Source organism: Anser brachyrhynchus, assembly GCF_964034855.1.
Source record: "Anser brachyrhynchus genome assembly, chromosome: 2".
NCBI classification, from domain to species: Eukaryota; Metazoa; Chordata; class Aves; order Anseriformes; family Anatidae; genus Anser; species Anser brachyrhynchus.
Genome location: NC_137695.1, coordinates 119,175,167 through 119,196,467, shown reverse-complemented (window position 1 = coordinate 119,196,467; position 21,301 = coordinate 119,175,167). Strand labels below are relative to the sequence as shown.

Genomic DNA, 21,301 nt, shown 5'->3' with positions numbered 1-21,301 from the left:
CCATGGCACTATTATGGTGTTATAATGATATTTATAGTAGGACTGACTACACATAGGATTGGCATGTATGTTTAGTCACAAGTTAGCTTCCCAGATCAAATGTAAGTGGTCTCATACTCTAGTCCAACAGCATGAATTATAAAAAGATGCTTAACTAATGGTAGCTGTGGAGATGAACCTGCTGGAGATGTGGCAAATTGGCAAAGGCCACTAACTTTATATAGGCAAATAGTTAAAGCAGTTCCCAAAGCCAGTAGAGAAACTGACACACTGGCACAATACTTTTCAGCTTTTAGATCACCGAGTCTCAAAGGTATAAAATCTAGTTTTAGTATGTTTTGAAAAGAGCAGCACATGAAGCAGGGAACTGACTTGTGAAAATGCTGACAAATTTGAAATCATTTGCTGAGTCATATATATTTGTCCCTGCTTTTGTTGGCTTTCTGCCATACATAGACACTCACACAAATATTTTGAATAGTTGCTCCTCATGCAGCCCCTCCCCCCATATTCATGTGTGAATAAGGAAATTTGCATACCAATATGGTTATTTTTCCAGTAAAGCTTCTAGAGTTTTGGTCATGCCATAAGGAAAGAGGAGCAACAGCATATGACTTAAATGACAAACTGCACATTGTACGCCATGTATAATAAGTGAGTTGTGAAAGACAAAGTCAAAGTTCATGAACATTTCACAGACAGAAATATGTTGCATAACGCACTTAGCATTTAATTTCAATTAGCTAGAAAAAGAGCAAAAATCAAAATCTGTTCACAGACAATTTGCAAAAGGGAAAAGGGCTAAATAAAATTATTTTCCACAAATGTACCACTGTATTTTAGCTTCCTGCAAACATTATTCAGGTGAAATTTTAAACAAAACTCTTATTTTGAAAAGGGTAGTCTAAATGAAATCTAATGCCAAAAACTGCAATCAGTTCCACACTGGTATAGTATAGCGATATCAGTAGTTGGTTTTACTTCAAAGGGATGTGAGAAAAGGGCATAAATGTTCGTAGAATCAGGCCACCAAAGTACCCTCATGTAGTTAGGCGTGAATATGAAAAAGCTGTGTATTTTTTCCAAATGTTAGTCATGTTTAATTTGCCAGAATCAAGATAGGATTTTGGCTTTAACTGTGAATCTCTAAGCCAGCAAAGATACAAGGCTTCCATGTGATCTACAGTTTGAAAATAAGGAAGATCTGTTCAAAAAGTGAACTTCTGAGTTAGATTCAAGAAATTTTATATCTGAGGATTCTCGCTGCACAGTGCAATCTAAGCTGGTCAAATTAAAATATACAAATGTTGATAATGACTCATGGATTTTAAAGCTATAAGGGACAGTTGTAACTGATTATCTTGATTCACATTCTCTCATTTCACCAAAGAGCTTCTTAGAAAACCTTAAAGAAGTTTAAAAGTGTACTTTAGAAAAATATCTTATTACATTTCAGAAACTTTAGGGAATAGGTAGAGTGTCCTATCCTCAGATTATTTGTTCTAGAGGTTAAATACCAATTATTAGGAGAGATTTTACCAGTTCTTCTAGATAGGTTTCATACAACAATTTCATAGTTATACATATTCCATAAACAGCCTGGCATATTCTCTAGTCAATACCTTTATTATCTGACCTCCGTGGGTTTGTCTTAACTAAAGTTTCTATCCAACCACTTCTATAACCTTTACAGTGACTAAAAGTGTCAGAAATGCTGCTAGATCAGCAGATCAGTGTATCAATTTTATGTGAAGTTGTAGTTCATCTACCTAAAGATAGAGTAACCCTCTTGGAGGAGGGCATAAAATGATAGTACTCAGTGCATGGTTTCAACAATTTATATGTGAAATCACTGTAAGATTTGTTCTTAGAAAACAGACTTGATGTGTAAGAGAATCTGTAACCTACACTGACTTGAGAGCTGACATCTTTTAGCTTGAGCTCTTGAGTCTTCTGATCCTCCAAAATAAATCTGTTTTTCTTGGCTCTGCCCAGGATTCCATAACAGAGGGTGACTCCCTGAGCTAAGGCACCAGTCCAAACTCATCAGCCAGTTAAAAGCTGAAGATCCACAGTATTACCGACTGGAAGGCAATACACTGTTGGTGTATCTTGTATTGTGGAATTTCACAGTCCATGCAAAAATATAACCAATATTTAGAAAGCCTGACCCAGTGGTCAAGATCATAAATCTTACTAGTGAAGATTCTTACAAATCTGTCAGTAATCTGCCTGAAACATCATCTTTTAATTACATCAATATTGAAATTATCTCACTCAAATCTTTAAAGACTACTTTTAAATCTTCAAAGAATACTTTAAATACTAATTTGGTTGTGCAATCTAACCAATGTCAGGAGTGACAAACAGATGGGGAGATTCAAAATTAGCTCACTGTCTTAAGTCCATAACTCTCAGACTCATGATCTGAATGTGTCCCATAAAGAGCTCTTGATGAATTAAAATCCATGTCCAGTCTATGTGGACAGCTCTTCCATCTGTGATCATCTGATAAAACAAGTAGCCAAAATTAATACCCATAGTATTTGGCAGGTATTCTGGTTTTACTTATGAGCATTCATGCTCTCCAGACATCTGCCCTTGCTGCCTGCTCCACATAACGTTGTGCCCAGTCCTTGTCCCATGCTCATACAGGTCAACATTTAGTTCTACTCAGTCAAGCATATTTGGCACTCTGCAACCCACACCTCTACCTTCACTGTCAGTGTGAAGCATAGCATTCTGCCAAAGTATTTTTTTGAGAAAATGTCATCATGAAATGTTTTGACATTTAAATAAAAAAAGTCTCTCCTTTATTCAGTTGAATTTATTTGCTGAATTCCACTTGAATCAGTGAATAAATTTGGTCTTGTCCAAAAGAAATCATATTTTTGACAAATTTATCATTTACAGAGAAACATTTTTACATATTCTGTTAAGAGATACACCTGCATACTCAGATGTGACATTACAATTATATTTGTAGGTGTTTTCCATGGCAGCCTACCAACAACCTGATTAAATCACTCATCTCCTCATCTCAGGACAGATTCAGTAACAACTGAGACCCTTACGAGAGTATTGAACAGTGCAAGCTTCCTTAATGTTTGTTTGGCACTACTCTTTCTGTTATTCTGATACTCTGTAAAAATCATAGAATTCAAAAGGCCCTTAGGGATAGTTAACATAAGAATGTAGTGCTGTACAACACAGAAATGTAGACACGGCTGGCACAATTTCTAAAGGTAAATATTTTGGTTATGCTGCTTTGTGTGTTGAGGCATGATTCTCTTCTAAAACACGCACACACAAACAAAAATTCAATACCCTCAAATGAAAAAAAAAAAAAAAAGATTACTTTTTCAGAGATTTCATTACTTTACTCTCTGAAAGATTACTTTCAGAGATGGAAAGTCCTGCTCCAAAACCCACAGAAGTCAATCTACTGATTCCAGTGGGCTTTTGGAGCACATTTTTCATGCACTGCTAGCGAGTGCAGAGCCTACCCTCCCAGACCACCAGCAATGACATACTAACAGGCAGGTTTGTTTCTTTACATTGTATGGACATTTTAGTATTAAACATTCACACTTGAAAAGGCTTCTGCATGTTGCACACATACACAAAAAACCCTTAAAGACGGGACATAAGCATAATCTGATTGCCAAACTGAATACCCAATTGAATCTAGTGTTAGACAGATATAGTCCTGTGGTATGGTTACAGTGCTAGAATATAGATACTACTAAATTCATATTCTGGCTATTGCACCAACTCTATTGATGTCCAAAAAAGTAAAACAGCTTCTCTGCTTCCATTTTCCCTGCTGTAAATACTGGCAAAGGGCTTATTTACATCTGTATCTGTAAATATCAGACAGATAACAAACAAACACGTAACAGTAAATTTACAAAGAGATCTATATCAATCTGCTTTTTATTTTTATTCTTTTTTTTTGTAATGTCGACCCTGTACAAGGAATAATGTTTGGTGAAAACAGTGCTATGAAGTATAAATCTACATATTGTATGAAATATGTCATTTTTTCTTATCAAAATTCTGTTATAAAAGAAAAAAATGAAAGCAATTTGATCATTTAGAGAAAAAAAATCATCAAGAACTAGTTTTAATTATTCAACAAAAGCTGTGTTGTTCTTTCTTCCACCCTAGACAAAATGCACCAGGTACACGTTGTTTACTGTTATCTTTGAAGTCATGTTTTGTAAGCTCCCTGTATTATTTTATAGGTGCCCTACACCTGGTTGTGATGGCTCTGGCCATGTGACTGGGAACTATGCATCACACAGAAGGTAGGAACTATCCCATGATTTTGGACTGCAACCCTTGGGGTTCTTGCCAAGCAGCATCAAGAGAAGTGGCTTTTGTTCTGTGTGTTTCTTTCAGCTTATCTGGTTGTCCCCGTGCCAGGAAAGGTGGTATCAAAGTGACTCCTACCAAGGAAGAAAAAGAAGACCCTGAGCTAAAGTGAGTACAAAAACACAGGTCTAATAGCTGTGAAAGGGGAAAAAAACAGTAAGAGTTCAGGAGTTGATGCATCACAGGAAATGACCTACTTAATCTGAGCTAGCTGAGAATATGCCCCAGAGCTGGAGCCAAACCAAATGTTTCTGCTTCTAGTGAAGCTGACGGAGTCCATCAACTTGGAGCTTGAGCAGTGAGAAAGGATTGCTGTGTTTGCTTGCACTGTTTCTATTGTTTTAAACAGTTAAATTTTCACTAAAAGCAAAAACTGAAAACTCAGTAGAAATTCACTGCATGACTTACTTGAGTGCAGATTCCATTAAAAACAGTAAGTGATAACTGACAGAATACAGATGTGAAGATTTAGTTGCACTCAATATTGTACTTAATGCTTGCTAATGATAGGAGAGAAAGCATAACACTGACAGAGCAGCACAAAAATAAATAAATAGATAGATAGCTCTGGTGAGGCCACACCTTGAGTACTGTGTTCAGCTTTGCGCCCCTCGGTACAAGAAGGACATTGAGGTCCTGGAACGTGTCCAGAGAAGGGCTATGAAGCTGGTGAAGGGCCTGGAGCATAAGTCCTATGAGGAGCATCTGTGGAAATTGGGGTTGTTTAGTCTGGAGAAGAGGAGGCTCAGGGGAGACCTTATTGCTCTCTACAACTACCTGAAAGGAAGGTGTGGGGAGCTGGGGGTCAGCCTCTTCTCACAGGTAACCAGTGACAGGACTAGAGGGAATGGCCTCAAGTTGCGCCAGGGGAGGTTTAGGTTGGAAATGAGGAGACATTTCTTCTCAGAAAGAGTAGTCAGGCATTGGAACAGGTTGCCCAGGGAGGTGGTGGCTTCACCATCGCTGGGGGTGTTCAGGGAAAGGTTGGACCTGGTGCTTAGGGACATGGTTTAGTGGGTGACATTGGTGGTAGGGTGATGGTTGGACCAGATGATCTTGGAGGTCTTTTTCAACTTGTAATGATTCTATGATAGATAGATGGATGGACTGATAGATAGATAGATACGTAGACAGGTGAATAAAACTAACTTACTTTGCAAGTATTTGCATGAGACAGTACAAGTTTTCCAGATACAGAAACTTACCCTCTGCTTCATGCTAGAAACATAGAGAGAATGGTGACTTGTAGATTGTGATTTATTGCCTGTAATAGAATTTCTAATTTCTTTTCTGGTAAAACAATATCTAAATGAATTGTTTAATTTCTTAGGCAGTCCAACTATATTTTAAATTGCCTAATCTTAAAATCAGCTGAACCCCCATAACATCTTGACATGAATTGGATGCTCAGGTATAGTGAGTCCCAGGAGACTGAGTCTTAAAAAATTAATGCAAAGTGGCATAGGCAGATGGACGTATTTCCTCAGACTTTCTTGAGACCATCTTCACCTGTTATCTCTAGTGAAAACATGGGTTCTTTTGCTGTGTTTCTATAGATGTCCAGTGATAGGCTGTGATGGCCAAGGTCACATATCAGGTAAATACACTTCTCATCGCACTGCTTCTGGTTGTCCTTTGGCTGCCAAGAGACAGAAGGAGAGTCCCGTCAATGGGTCTTCACTATCCTGGAAACTGAACAAACAAGAGCTGCCACACTGTCCTTTGCCAGGCTGCAACGGGCTGGGTCATGTTAATAATGTTTTTGTCACCCACAGAAGGTATAACTTTGTGTTTTCTCTTTTCATTTTCCTTAACATTCCACTGTTGAAATGGCAACAAATGAGGTTACAGTCTGAATAAATTGTGCTGAAGTCATTTAAGTAACGAGACAGTTTACATTGCATCTGATATTGGTCAGAATAAGTTTGAGAGAGCTGGGATAAACTTTTAACTCTTATTTTATGTTCCCATTACAATGTGACTTTCCAAGGTCTTTTCTTCAGATTACCACAGTTTCTATATGATTTAAAATTTAATAGAGTTCTTCCCTAGGCAAATATAGAGTTGTATCTGTATATCTTTTATAGAAAATGCAAATATCATTGAAATGTCAACAGAAAAGATTTAGCAAGAGGAATAGCTGCATTCATTTCATCTTTCTACCAGTGGAAAAGCTGTTTTCATAAACTTCGTATTTAAATAGCTAGAACCACACACACACAAAATGTGTAGAACTCTTATGGGTTACATGAGTTTGCAGTTACATCAATTTTACAAAAAAAAAAAACCTATTCTTACAAAGTAGGAAACATATATACCAGTAACAATAAACACCAGTGTTTTATGTATCATTGTGAAAACATGAAAATTATTTGAACATGATGAATTAATATTACTCAAAGTATATGGCTACAGAATCAGATTTATTACCTGGTAAATTTTGGTCTTCCAAGTATAATGGGAATTAAATCTCTATTCTATGCCTCCTTTGTTTTTTTCTAACATTCTGAATCAACTTTCCAATACAAGAATGTCTAAGATGACTTGAACAAATTCAATTAGAGTAAGCACAGTATGATTCAACAGAACTCCATGTTAAAAATTCACAGCCTTTGAAATCTGGTATTTAAAGGCCCCCCATCAAGCTCCATTGCTCTTACTTTTTCTTTCCTTTCAACCCTTCATTTGTTTTGATGAGCCACTCCTGTTTCTCTCTTTTTTTTTTTTTTTTTCTCCTTCTCAGCCACATGTCTGGAAGTCCCGGTGTAGCTCTGCCCCAGCCCACTCCCAGTTCAGGACTAGACTTGTTTTTTACTTATTTGGCTGCAAACTCCACCGCAATATACAGTTACACAGAGCTTTTAGTTCAGCTGCTGAGACAATGTCCTCCAGTTTGGGTGACCTGTTGGCAGGCCTGACTGCTACCAGGTGCTGTGGCTTTGCTGAATCTATCAGCAGCAGAGTCAGATTGCCTGCTCTGACCCCACCTCTCCTTATGAGGTGTTTGCTACTGGAAGGCTCCCAGTCCTCAAATACAGCTACCCAGGAGGAAACACACACTATAAGTCCCTAGGTGAAATTTTAAGCAGCCTGCATGTGAACCTTAGCTTTTAATGCTATCGCCTTATCTATATAGAGGATGTAGTGAAATCAGCCCATCCAGGGAATGCTGAGGGATAAATTAATTAAAGAGTTTTGAACTACTCATATGTGAAGTTACAGAGACCTCTCTGTAATGGAGAAGAAACCTCCAAAGCAGTGGGTTTGTCCAGTGTTATCCTAACTTTATAAGCTATATCCTACGGTAAAGTGTTTTCATTATGACACTGCTTTAAGTTGGAGCTAATTAGTTTATGCTAAGCAATATGATAGCTTCAAGCCAATAACATAAAAAGTATGTCAGCTGGTTGCAACTCACAGATGATTTCTGTCCTACTTAAGGCTGGATCACACTCAAGATCACAGCATTAATATAGTTTCATGATATTACATCCTTTCCTAGCACACTTGAGATCCAACAAGTCACACATGGCTTTGAGACCTTCTTCCAGTTAGTTATCAGCTCTGGGCAGAGAAACTAAACAGTATTCCAGAACTGGAGAACTAGCATGTTTCCCTGTATGGCTTTTAACTAAGCTGGCAGGAAGCTAACTTGAACCTTCAACGGTTTTTACTTTTTTATTTACTTATTTATTTTCTGTGTAGAAAAAAATATGTCTGTTAGGAAATTTTGTTTCACACACACACACACAAAAATAATAATTAAATAAATAAAAAAATCCTGCTAGGACAAATTTTTCCTTCACTTCTTACTTGGTTACATGTGAATACAAATTCCAAATCCTTGAGCCAATTCTTCAGCTTATAGGTATTTCCTCTTTATTATTTATAAAGATAGTATTAAGACAGTGCAATTCATCTTAGCCCTTTAGTGGGCTATAAAAATTGCCTCAGATAATTACCATCTGATGAAATTGCAAGTATTGAAATAGCAAAATGTATTAAATGTGATCAGTGGTTAAAAAGCAAACTGACTATATAATAGAACAATTCAAAAAAGCTATTACAGTCTATAGGGTATACCCAGACTTATTCTTGTATCGATCAATATTATGTATCAACAAAATGATGCAATAGTTGTGCACCATGGAAATTATCTCATTAACTAACTGTTTTTAAGAATGGTAAACTTGCCATCTTAAACGACCTTACTGCCCCTCTCCTCTGAGCAACAACCCCTCAGTAAAAACAATAGTTTTTATTTGTTTATAAGTGGTGGAACTTCAAGAATTCTATAAATGCTTCTTCATGCAACTAGATAATAGCTCCCAATGTTATTTTGATTATTCTGAAAGTGTTGTTTACTTATAGGTTGAGATTTCTGTGCCAATTTTCAAGCTGGAATATACAGTTAAATAGCTCTTTATGAGTTATGTCATTCCCTGAAGCTATGCTATAATGGCAATAGTGATGTGACCTTAGGTACAGAGGTCTGTCCAAGTGCATGATAATATTGCCTGAAAGGATTGTTGCCATTTTCAAGTGGGTGCTAATGTTTTTTTTTTTTTTTCTATCTGTTTCAGCCTGTCTGGTTGTCCTCTGAATGCACAAGCCATAAAAAAGGGCAAAATTTCAGAAGAATTAATGACTATCAAGCTTAAAGCAAGTGGTGGTAAGGAGATTTGTAAAAGATGATGACATTTATTTAGATAGAAGGGCCCTGACTCCCATTTATACTTATGCCCCTTTATGCCATTCTATCATTAATTCTCACTCCTTTCAGTTGTCTCTGGCAATAACTAAACTTGAATTAAAAAAAAATCTTTGCATGAGAGAAAAAAATTCTTCTCATTTACCTCATAACTCAACATTTGGCATATGCTCCCATTTTATCTCAGAACATTTTTTGTTGTTGTTTGGAGATGATTTTAATATTGCAATTAGTAATAAATAATTAGATGCAAATCAGGCAAACTAGCTGACATTAGATAACTAATGACTAAAATAGAAGAGAGAAAAATTGCATGCGGAAGTTGACTTCTCCTCCTAACTTGAATACAACATGGTCTAGTTTCTGTGCAGTGCTTTGACAGTTTTGCTAACCTGTGTAAGAAAAGTAAAGTAACAACTACCAAATAGTAAAGGAACAACTACCAAATAGGTATAGGGGGAAATATATGGGAATCTGCTTTATTATACTGTGTTCCTTAAAAAGCTGAGAGACAGGATTAAGAGAACTTTGACTTTATGCCTCTAAATGCTGAACAAAACAGCTGTGTTACACTGGGCAGGAGTTTGCTTCCATGTGCCCCATCTCTGTCCACGTTATCTCTGGGGCAGGGACTGCTACTGACAGATTTCCAAGATTGACTTTCTAGCAGACTCAGTTTGGGGCTGTAGGTTTTAAAGCAGAAACAACAACTACTGTACTTTCTGAAGACCGAGTTTGTCTCAGTGTGACAGTAAGCAAAAAGAGGGACATGCATTGCCAGCAGCTGTAGCTGCACAGTATTGTGCAGGACAGGGCTTTCACTAAAGACCTGAAGATTTTTTTTTATCTGCCTAAATTGTGGGAATGTAAAAGTCCTCCTTTTTATTTTATTTTTTTTTTCTGTAACGTGTTTTAGCTTCCTGATAGTTTCCCTTTTGCCATCATTTAGATTTCACTATTTATCGCACATACTTAAGACTGTGCTTCTGGAAATTAATCCGAATAGAGATTTTCCCCCACAGAACTTCTTGCAAGATCAGCAACAGGTACAGATAAGCTTCCTGAAGTCAGCAGTTATACTATTGGAGATGTTCTCCCTGTAAAGGAAGGCTTGCTGTTATATTTTGTTTAAAACTAAAACAAAATTGTAAATACTCCCTCATGTTTCATTATATATGTTCTTCTTCCCAGCATTTCCAGAAGTTTTTCCTTTCTCTATCCTCCAGTTTGTGGTTGCATGTTGTGCTGGAAAGAAAAAAAAAAAAAAAAAAAAAAGAAAAAGAGAGAGAAACGAGAAACAGAAAATCTCAGAAAGCATTAATTATGCCTTACATGTTTCAGCTCACGTAGATCCTTTAAAGCTAGGAGAAAAAAAAAAAAAACACAGTAAAAGCAAAGTCAGAGACAATTTAAGGATCAATCAATTGGTCAAAAGCCTGTTATCTTCCTCTTATTCAGTAACAGCATAGCTTGTTACTCATATATCCATTTTTATGTGAACACTTTAAATCTGATATTGGTATTTTCAACTATTTCCAGGTATTGAGAGTGATGAAGAAATCAGACACTTGGATGAGGAAATAAAGGAACTGAATGAATCCAATCTTAAAATTGAAGCTGACATGATGAAACTTCAAACCCAGGTATGACATCAAAGCCAAAGTTTTAACTGTTTATTATGCTATGTTTAAAGACAATAAGTAGATGAAATATGTAAATGATATGTTTAAATGCAGTTATTCTTGTGTGGGCTCTTCTCATCACTCTGTAGCATTTAAAATTACCAAAATCCTACACACCTTCTTTGTCAAGCTTTTTTGTTTGTTTGTTTTCTGTAAATAAGCAGCAAATTCCTGCTTATTGTCATGAAGATCTGGTGAGTGATAGTCTAATGGCAATTCAGAGCTAATCTCAGTGAGCAGAAAAAAACATATTTATCAAACAAAACATTCATTTTCCTTTGTTGACCAAACCTTTGTTGAGCAAACCACAAAGTCCCATGACTGCTGTGAAGAACCCGGGTTAGGGAGGGCATCACCTCTTACAAGCATGCTCTGACTCTTTCTGAGAGTTGATTTTGTACCTAAGAAAATCTAGTTCAGTTTACTCACCGTTAGTTATTCAAGTAGTTTGGATTTTGCCTCCAGGCAACACCTGGTAAAGAATGGATGCGTTTTGCTAACAGATTTTTGCTAGCAGATTAGTCCGAGGGGGAGCTACGGAAAAGAGTCGTTCACTGTCATTCTTTTGTAAACTGACTAAACTGATTCAATTTCCTCCACGTGCTGGTTGTGATTCTGTGGAGTGAGCAGGGTATGTTCCTCCACACGGAGATTCCTGAATGCACCCGGGGAGTCACCTGGGCAAACCAGGTCAAAGCATGAGCAAAAACTTATTCAATATTTTAGTGACAATACAAATTGGAGAAAAAAAGGTCTTAAATAAGAACAGGTCTGGAAACTACATGTAAGTCTAAACTGATCCAAAACAGAGTGCAGCCACACCTCTCTGTATTTGCACCTTCCTGGCACGTATGCAGTGCTGATTCATGCTGTTTTTGTTACAGCCACAGCGTATATAGTCTAAATACGGGTGGAGTTTATGCCACCTGTGCTGAATCTAAATGATCCGGCTTCACACTGAAAAAGTTGCAGAGAGATCTGTTCCAAAGTGAACTGCAGTGAGGTTTTTTTTTGTTTGTTTTTGTTTTTTTATTTTTATTCTCCCAGTATCTCTGGACACTTTTTTTTGGCTCTCCTTGGTGATCACTTTGCTGTTTGCACAGAGATGGCCTAATTTATTTCACCAGATTTCTTTCCCCCTGAATCGCTCCCTGGTGAAGACCGTCTGACCAGCAAAGCGTGACCTACAGCTGAAACAACGTGTTCCCTGTATGGCTTTGCTCTGTCTCCTTTTAGTCTCGCCTGGACAGGAGTTAGGCTGCCTCAAGCACGCTCCATACAAGAGGCCTCAGTGGGGTGCGGGCAGGCAAAACAGGGTTCCTCCCCTGGGGACAGTCCCGGTGCATGTCAAAGACTAACTTGGCCACAACGAGAAAGAGATTTAGGCAGGACAGAGAGATGAAGTCCTAACAAGGAGAGGGTGGGCATAACACCCGTGGACCTGGCTCTATCACTCCCTGCTTTGCAGGGCCAGGGGCTGCCACCACAGGGAAGCTGGGCAGCAGAGCCTATTGTTCCCCTGCATTGTTGCCTTCAGTTTTTCAGCACTGCTTTTGACATAAAACCCTTCAGGGCTCAGCGTATGTCCACCACATTCATGCTAAAAGGAAACCATTTTGCTACCTCAGGTGCTTTTTCCCTGCTGTTTCTAAAAAGCCTGTGTTTCCATTCTGTTGGTTGGAGATCATCTTTGCAATTGTGTGCTCGACCCCTCAATTTCCTTCCCACTCTATTTTTCTCCTATTGTTTTCAGCCCTGTCACTAATCCCGGGCAGCTCACAGCTCTGCCCTCCACCCAGGAGCGGGACAGAAAAGTAGCACAGCAGCTAATAGCGTCGTCATTGCCATTGTGGTCGATCAGCAGGGATGCTGTAAGAGCAGGACAGCAATGCAAACATCAGGCTCCTTTTTCCTTCCTTCCAACGCCCCTGAGGCCACGCTCTCTATCCCAGCTCAGCAAGGACCCCTCCTCCCCTGAGCTCATTTCCCTGCTCCTCTGGCCATGGGGCTCTCCCTGGTGCCTTGCCGACGCAGTGATTCTGTATGAACCTGCAGCAAGGTCCATCGGTTCACAGCAAACAACCTCTGCCTTGCTGTGACTATTCTGTGGAGTCCAGAATTTTGTGGACTATTCTGTGGAGTCCATCCTTAAAAAAGGGCCTGAATTCCAATTCCACAGTGGCCCCTCTCATAACAAAGTGATGACCAGTTTGGGTTCAAACTGCAGTTACAGCACTACCAGGAGTCTGTGTGACTGTGTGCCTGTATTTTGTAGATCACATCTATGGAGAGCAATTTGAAAACGATAGAAGAAGAGAACAAACTCATAGAGCAGAACAACGAGAGCCTGTTGAAGGAGCTAGCTGGCTTAAGCCAAGCCCTCATCTCCAGCCTCGCTGACATTCAACTTCCACAGATGGTAAGACCACAGCCAGCAGCTTCACACCTTCTTTGAGACTGTTTTGCCAGCACCTGAAGCAGCTGAGCAAGCTCAGGGACCAGCAGGAGCATGGTAGCTGCATTAGCAGAGCTCTCCTTAGCCTAATTTACTCTGAAGAGACACTGGATTGTGAATTATGCTTACTAAGGGACTCAGTTGCGTGCAAGACTGAGCCAACGTTGGTGTCTCTGCCCTGTACTGCAAGACACTTTTCCCCCATCCCTCCCTATCTCAATGTTTACCCTGCACAAGGTGTGAAAATTTCACACCGAGAATCTGTATTTACTGTTAGCTCCTAGATCAGAATTTTAACCTGTTTCATCCAGCTCAGTGCTGTGATTCTTCTGGAGTCAGCAAAGCCTCTCAAAAACTCCACATCCTGTATGTCTTGCAAACACAGGCCAAATCCACAAAAGGTACTTTAGTCTACAGAATTACAGCCCCCTTTCCCAATCTCAGGAAGAGCTCTGGGAAATTAGGCGAGGACAGGTTTGTGGACGTCAGCCATAATCCCAGAGCCTCAATAGGAAAGGCCTCAATAGAAAAGCAAGTTACACTGAAGGTAATATCTCCAAGACCTTTTCTTGCTATAAGTGTGCACGGTTGCACACAAAACTCCCTTCATTTCTGCAACCCCTCCATTAGTCTGGATGACCATCGGGTTTATGACTTCTCCCCAGTTGCCATAACACTGCTTTTCCTTGCTTTGGGGTTGGGTGTTTGCTTGTGGTCGTTTGGTGTTTTTTTTTTTTGTGTGTGTGTGCGTGTGTGTGTGGGTTTTTTTGTTTGTTTTGTTTTGGCCTTAATTTTATCTCCAACAATTATAATATGTTTTGTCTTCATTTAGGGGCCAATCAGTGAGCAGAATTTCGAAGCATATGTAAATACACTCACAGACATGTACAGCAATCTGGAACGGGACTATTCCCCTGAATGCAAAGCTCTGCTGGAAAGTATCAAACAGGCAGTGAAGGGCATCCATGTGTAGGATGTGAAAGCTGCTGGGCAACAGAAATTACTTAACAGCAGTAAACTCCAGATGGATCTGTTAGGAGTTCATGTACTGCTAAGGGGTGTAGGTTGCCATGCTGCATTTACAATTGCAACATTGCACTAATTTTTTCCCAGCTGACATAAAAAAAAAAATAAAGAATAAAACCACAACAGACTATTTGTATTAACAGCAATGCACTCTGTTAGTATATTGTATTTATTTCAGTACAATTCCTTTTTTCTTCTTCTTTTGCACTCAGTTTTTGTAAAGTGAATGTAAAAAGTGTGTGCAACTATTTTTTATATTTTTTATTTATTTCTAATCAAAGAGTTGGTTTTTTTTTTTAACTTTTAACAGCATTTTTGCGGCCTGCCATATTTTTACAAATGTGTTTATTAATTTATTTTCCAATGGGATTTTAAATAGACTGAAAGTTATACTGTAAATTAAATAACTTGCTGGGTTTGTACAGGAAGAAAAAAAACTATGAAAGTAACAAATGACTGAACTGTGGTTCTAGTTTTATTTTCCTCACATCCTGCTTTTTTATAATGGCTTTGTATCAGAAATGGGTTTGCAGTAACATGAGATGTGAAGATGCACGGAATGAGAAGATAAATGGTGCCCACTAGTGGGGAACTTGGGCTCTTTAAAAGCACAGTATGCTGGAAAACAGTGTGTTAAAGAATACGTTAGCAATAATGAAATATAGCAATCAGCAAAGCACTTGACTTGGCTGTGTGATTTAGCCTATGCGAATGATTATTTAAAATGTTTCAAGAGAACTTCAGATTTATTTTACCACTGCAGTTTTTTTCAGAGTCAGCTCATGGAGGGAAATGACAATTATCTCTAAACAAGAACGATAATTTGATAGGACTGGTACTCTTTTAGTATGATACGTTGAGGTTTTAAGCAAGCGACCAGTATTGCTATGGATTTGGAACTGAAAAATGCAAACACATCCCAAGCTGAAGATTTTGTACATAACAAGTCAAACACATCTCCCCCTGAAATGGCATTCAATACTGGTTTGAACTTATGGCACCGGAGAAGGCAGCAGTCTGGAGAGGAATGTTACTCCAGCACAGTTGTGGTTGCCCTTCTCATTGAATGAACTGTAGCAACACGCTGATTGGTTTCTCCCATCCTTATTCTCCGAGACTAGTCTGACACTGCATTGGTTACCAGTCTTTCAGTAGGGTACCAGGCGCTCCAGGGCGTGCAGGCACAGGGGATGGGGCCACACACCTGTGCAGAGGCGCCCATGCGTGCCCCCCTCTCCAGTTAGCCTGGGCACGGAGTTTCTGAATCCGTCAGAATTTAGCAGTTGCTATAACCGAGGCAATGTCTATTTCAGGGATTGTAAGTAATTAAGCATTGTTTCAGAAGTTTTTTTTATATTTATTTTTTTTAAGAAAAAGGTATAAACAACCAGCTAAACTGCCTTTTTTGTATGCACACACACCTCATGTGCATATGTGCCTCAGTGTAAATGTATACATGGATCTAGCATGTGTTTAATTTTTCCGTGCTATAATGAAAGTGTTTATTTTTATTAGCCTCATTTATATTTAGATTGAATATGATGGCATTCACAGGCTTGACATATACAATTATATTATTACTGTTCCTGCACAAAAGTACTATTCAAAAGTGATTCAACTCTCATGCACTGTGGTCACTGTTCTGCATTAGGTGGGGCTTGCTTTTTGTTTGAGGGTTGATTCAACTCTCCAATACTAGTTTAGACAGGGAAAAATGTATGTTCTTAGAAGCTGTGTTTATTTTTAAATCGATTTTTCAAAAGCTACCATACGTGCTGTCTAATATAAATAGGAGGACACCAAACAAAAAATTTGCTATTAAAGTTATTGTACTTGCTAAAAAAACAAAAAGCGAACATTTGTTATACTTGTTAAATGCATACAAAATGAGTTCACTCATTACAAAGACTAAAATTTAATTTACTAAATATTTTAACAAATTTGTTATATATTTTATTTAAGTAAAAAAAAATCTTACTGACCTATGTATTTATTATTATGATTTACTCTCGCTTCAGGTTAATTTATCTGTGTTTGGTTGTTTGCTCAGGATGTTCTGTGAAGTATGTTTGTATTTATTTGCCTCCCTTGTACTTGATATGTTTTGTAATGTGCACTGATCTCTTTTTTTTTCCTTTTTTTTTTTTGTGTTTAAATGCATTGATGAGCTATACTGTAAATTAGACCTTTTGTAAAGAGCAATGATGTATGCATTTTTTAATTTGGAGTAGTTTGTATACTGTTTCTTCATACAATTAATATTTCTTACATCAAAGCAACAAAATTGTGTTCTGTGCTGTACATTTGGTGTATGGTAGGAAATAAAATTGATAATGAAATATTTCAGCAAGTTTGTTGGTTTTTTTAGCCTCTAGATGCCGACTTGTATTACATTCTTAACTGCACCTGGCACTATACAATGTGTCAGATGTTTTACTTGCTTTGTGTACAAAATGTGTCATCCCTGTAAGTAAATTTCTGGTATAAATAATTTAATTAATGTTTTGCTTTGTCAATTTGAAATAAGGAGGAGAAAAATGGAACTGCTTAAGAGGTCCTTTTCACTTCTGAAGGGAAAAAAAACGAAAAAATCACTGCATTATTTAATGCATTGTTTTCTTGGCAGTTGTAAGCTTCATTTATACTGATAAAGTATGGGATTTGTGCTGACCTTTAACAGCTGCTAAATGATGTTTAAACATAAAAGCCATTGTAAAGTTTCCAGCAGTTTGGAACCACCCACTGTTCCAGTGCAATTTTCTGCCGAGATTTGCTGTGCTTAGACATTGCACAAATAAAAATCTGCTCCTTTTAGAAAGATAATATTTCCAGTATCTAATGGACTTTTTTTTTTTTTTTTTTCACTGCTAGTTGTAGCAAAAACAAGACATTTTTGTTTAGGATGCATGGTAATAGCTATAGGATAATTTCTTGTCTCAAATTCCAACTCAAATTCCAACTTCCCGTGAAGAATATTTTTCTTTAGAAAACAAGGTAAATTTAAAGCTCATAAAGTAGCTGATAATTATATTTTTGAGTAGACATAGCTAGATAAGCCAAAATGAACTATGACACTAGAAAAATTGACACATCCTGCATTCAGATAGAGCAGATCAAGAAAAATTGTTCTACATCTATGACCATAAAAATGGGGAAAGGGAGTACTAACTGCAGTAAAAATATATATGTCCCATTGATTGAATTAATTGGAAAGGAATTGAAGCTTCAAATATCAAAGAAAAGGAATGAGAGCAGGAACAGTCAATATCTGCTGTCCTGTCAGCTCAGGAGGTCTATATCCTGTCTCTTAACTGCTCATGGAAAAGGTTTTTGAGACCATGATGTAAAAATCAGCTTCTGTTTTCTACTGCAATCATATTTCTATTTACTAATTAAGCACCTCTTCTCTCCTGCTGGCTTAGTGTATCTATCTAATTACATCATGGCTTTTCCACTCAGAGCCCCTTCATCGTATTTATATTGTACTTCTTTTTTTTTTTTTTTTTTAACAAAGCTCAGAGTTTCTTAATTGGAATTTGTAATCTTGCAGTGATGCAGCGTCATGACAGAAGGCAGCTCCTTCGTCTGTTCGTGTACAATTTATTCTACCTGCCTTGGCATTTCTCCTATGTTTAAAGTTTGCTTTATGATTCTTGCAGCTACATTACTTGGATGTTTATAGGAGATCGGCAGCAGACAAAGTCCTTTGTTTATCTCACTCAGGATACCGTGGAATGATAGAGCTCCATTTAGCTTTTGTGTAATGTAGGACAGTGACCCAGTTTTATTACCTTTCAATATCTCATTCTGGCTTGGTTTTCTTCTGTCTCTGTTGCTCTAGTAAGTCTTAGACAGCCAAGCTTACACATAATTTTGCCAAGGATTAGTCTGATTTCCTGTCTGACTTCATGCTACAAATTGCTTCAACTGCATTTCTTTCTTAAATGAATATTCCCACAGACATTGTCCAAGTAAATCTCAGGAATTTCCAGCTATATGATAACAATTACTATTTAGGTTGCTGTTATATCTGAATACTTCTGAAAGTATTACTGCACAAGATTTTTCGAAACCAGATACTGATTTTGGTGCTCTGCCTCAGCATCCTTGAAGGGGCCTCAATTTTAGAAGCTAGAGGCTCAGCTATTTATTTTTTCCAAGCAGGGACTTTTCCAAATTCCCTTCTTCTGATCAATCCAAATTACTAGCTATTAAGCTTTCATATTATTATTTGATAGGATCGTTACATATATCATGTTAACATCTATTTGTGTTTATGTAGCATTAGAAAATTCCTGGCAAGCACTTGTACCCATCCCAGATACAAAAGAGTAGAACAGGTTGTTACCCCAAACTTAGTTCTAACCCTTACCAAACTCCTATTTTATTGTTTGTGCACACATCTTTTAAAGTTCTGATGGAAAATGAGACAAGAAGGGGAAAAAAAAAAAAAACAATAACAACAACAACAAGAAAAATACCCCACAAAGGGCTGAATCTCATTCCTTGTTTAACTGAAGATAGCATCTGTCCAAACAGTCCCCTATCATTGTTGCTGAGGTTGGAGCTGGGGCTTAAAGTATCTGGCCTGAAATCTTCTTTAATTACATCTTCTTTATATGTACAGTCTCTGTGCACCCCTGATTATTTCTGACACAATAAGCAAAATCTGGATTAGAAGCCAGATTCTACATTGATTTCAAATTTACTGGGATGAAATTAATTTGATTCTTTAGGAGCAAGATGAGCTTAGTTCCTCTGAGAGGGAATTGCCTACAATTGGGGGAATGGAGTCTGTTTCTTTCATCCCAATGTCTGGTCAAAAAATGTTAGGGAAGGAAAGAAGGTTTTTAAAAAGCTTAAGAAAACCTACTGGGAAAACACGTGTAAATTGAATTCCTTCACAGTAAATGCAGTACCAGCTCCTCAGGCTGAAGAGCTCATCTCTAAACAGAAGTGCTGCATGGGGAGCTTCAGTGCTGATGGCTGCGAGTGAACATCCTGTGTGTCCAGCAGATGGATGAGGAAACAGCACTTTGGGAAGCCATCCCTAGGCCTAGGTTGGCATTTTTGGTAACTCTGGGCTGTGTTTGATGGGAGATATCTGCAACACCACACTATATATCAAATGCTTTGATGGTAGTCATTATAAATAACGCTGACCCCCGGTTCTTCGGGACACTGAATAGTACAAGCAAAGTCATTCAAATCTAATGCATCTGGGTAAGCTCCTCTGCCTGTCAGAACTGGCTCAGTTTGTATGCCACAGGCTCAAAACCAATCCCCACATTTCTGATTTCAAATTCCACGTTATCAGTATTTATGCACAGCCCATTATCTAGTTGTTTTTTTTTTCCTATGTCTTTATCATAGTCTGCATTTTATTCTTATAACTGTTATATTATTTTCCTTGAAGATATCTTCCAGCCAGCACTGCAGCTCAGGCTGAAACTAAATTTTTGAAATGCAGAAACCGAATTTCAAAACAACTGAAGCAAAGGCTATAAAAGCAGAAGCACTTTTATTTGAGATAATGGAGCTCCTATGGATTTTGTGAAAAATCAGCTGATTGCTATGAGGGCAAAATTGTGATTCACTGTAAGAGGGAAGCGGAGGCAGGCTCAGCTGCTACATGCTCTGCTTGGCAAGGGCCAGCTCGTGATCAGCACGATGCACAGCCCAGCCTGTCAGCAGCAGTCTGTGCAAGTTCAGCTGGAGAACTGCACTCCTGTGCCTGGTGTGGTGTCAAAGGACGTGCAAGTGCAAGCCTCACACGTGCATGTAAATATTTAAGCAAGGAAGCAGGCAGACAAGCAGGGATTCTTGCTTTTGGGGTCACTGTGACAATGACAGGGTGAGAGGGACAGGGCAGACGCCCGTCAGGTGTCAGGCTGCATCAGCTCCACTTTGAGCAGAGCAGCTCTGGCTTCAAAACATGGGTCTTTTTCCTTTTTGTCCAATAGTATACACTCTTGGGCTTGCTATTGTATCAGAGCATAGGTAAAGGGAAAGCTCCCTCTGAGCTTGGACTCACCCAGAGGTTGGCGCATGTCTTGAAGGCCTGAAGTCCTCCTGCTGGGCATGCCAAGCCCCTGAAACCCTGGAGGATCGTGACAGCAGCACTGCCATTGCAGCTTCCTGCCTGGGCCAGGGCTTGCTGGGGGGACTGGTGGTTGGGCAGGGATCCGAGATCCTGCCCTGAGCCTTTTCCCCACCCTGTAAGCACCGGTGTGTGGCAGCCCCCAGCCAGCTGGCAGCTGCCTGGCCGTGCTTCCCTGCATGTCCCCCTGCCCCGGGCCACGCCAGGCAGTCCCTTCCCCGCAAGAAGCTTAAATCTCCATTCCCCATCTTGGGAGTGTGGCAGGGCTGCAGCCCTCGCTGCTCATGATGCCCTTTCTATGCCCAGATTAGAGGACATTGTCGTGGCGCATATGAGGCCTCGCAGATAAGGCGCTGTACGAGCTCCAGCAACATCCAAACACAACAGCACGGCTTTTGCATCCAGCCTACAGGATCAGAGTTTATTTCCCCAACGCAGACAGCTTTGCACTGCCTTCCCGTTAATTAAAGTATTGATTACAATACCGCACTGTTTACACGCAAGATTTTGCATGGTCTTGGCCATTCACATGCAAATGAACTTGTAAGCCTTTCTGTGCCCTAAAATCTGCTGATGTCAGTCTTCCAATTCTAACTCCACATTGTAGGACATGTGGCTTTCTATAGCTTAGCTTTGATGCCCCCAAGTCATATTATCTCAGTTCCGAGCTTCATTATGATAAATCTTTTGCTGGTTTTAAATCAAAAACTTTAATTGTACTGTACTTATTCAGCTTGGGTTTTGGCTCCTGAAGGCAGCAGTTTTAATTGCATCATTTGTATAGTGGCCCAATATGTTTTGGTGTGAAAAGTGCTTTATCACGTTTAATTTTGCATTATTTTTCCCATATGTTTTAGTTACACTAAAACTTCAGATGAGAAGTGATGAGGCTTTGCCACTGCTCTCTCATTCTCTCCTCAGTGTTTTTTAATGAGCTAGGACCACACTAT

At 38.7% G+C, this 21,301-nt stretch overlaps 1 protein-coding gene and 1 long non-coding RNA gene across 9 annotated transcripts in view; one reads left to right on the top strand and one right to left on the bottom strand.

Annotated features, from left to right (window-relative positions):
* Positions 1 to 17,812, top strand: part of ST18 (ST18 C2H2C-type zinc finger transcription factor) — a 205,937-nt gene extending 188,125 nt beyond the window's left edge. For 7 of the 8 annotated variants that reach the window (XM_080578717.1, XM_080578713.1, XM_080578714.1 and 4 more), the window contains 7 exons: positions 4,248 to 4,310; positions 4,405 to 4,485; positions 5,934 to 6,155; positions 8,961 to 9,049; positions 10,628 to 10,731; positions 13,046 to 13,189; positions 14,058 to 17,812. In XM_080578717.1, the coding sequence (XP_080434843.1) occupies positions 4,248 to 4,310; positions 4,405 to 4,485; positions 5,934 to 6,155; positions 8,961 to 9,049; positions 10,628 to 10,731; positions 13,046 to 13,189; positions 14,058 to 14,198 (844 nt within the window). In that variant the 3' untranslated portion in view covers positions 14,199 to 17,812. The remainder of the gene's footprint in view (positions 1 to 4,247; positions 4,311 to 4,404; positions 4,486 to 5,933; positions 6,156 to 8,960; positions 9,050 to 10,627; positions 10,732 to 13,045; positions 13,190 to 14,057) is intronic. The other variant, XM_080578719.1, reaches the window with a different exon arrangement.
* Positions 4,346 to 8,954, bottom strand: LOC308189069. The gene is made up of 3 exons (XR_013945993.1): positions 6,808 to 8,954; positions 5,583 to 6,016; positions 4,346 to 4,451 (listed from the first exon to the last, which is right to left on the bottom strand). It is a non-coding gene; the product is annotated as an uncharacterized lncRNA (long non-coding RNA).
* Positions 17,813 to 21,301: the final 3,489 nt, after the last annotated feature.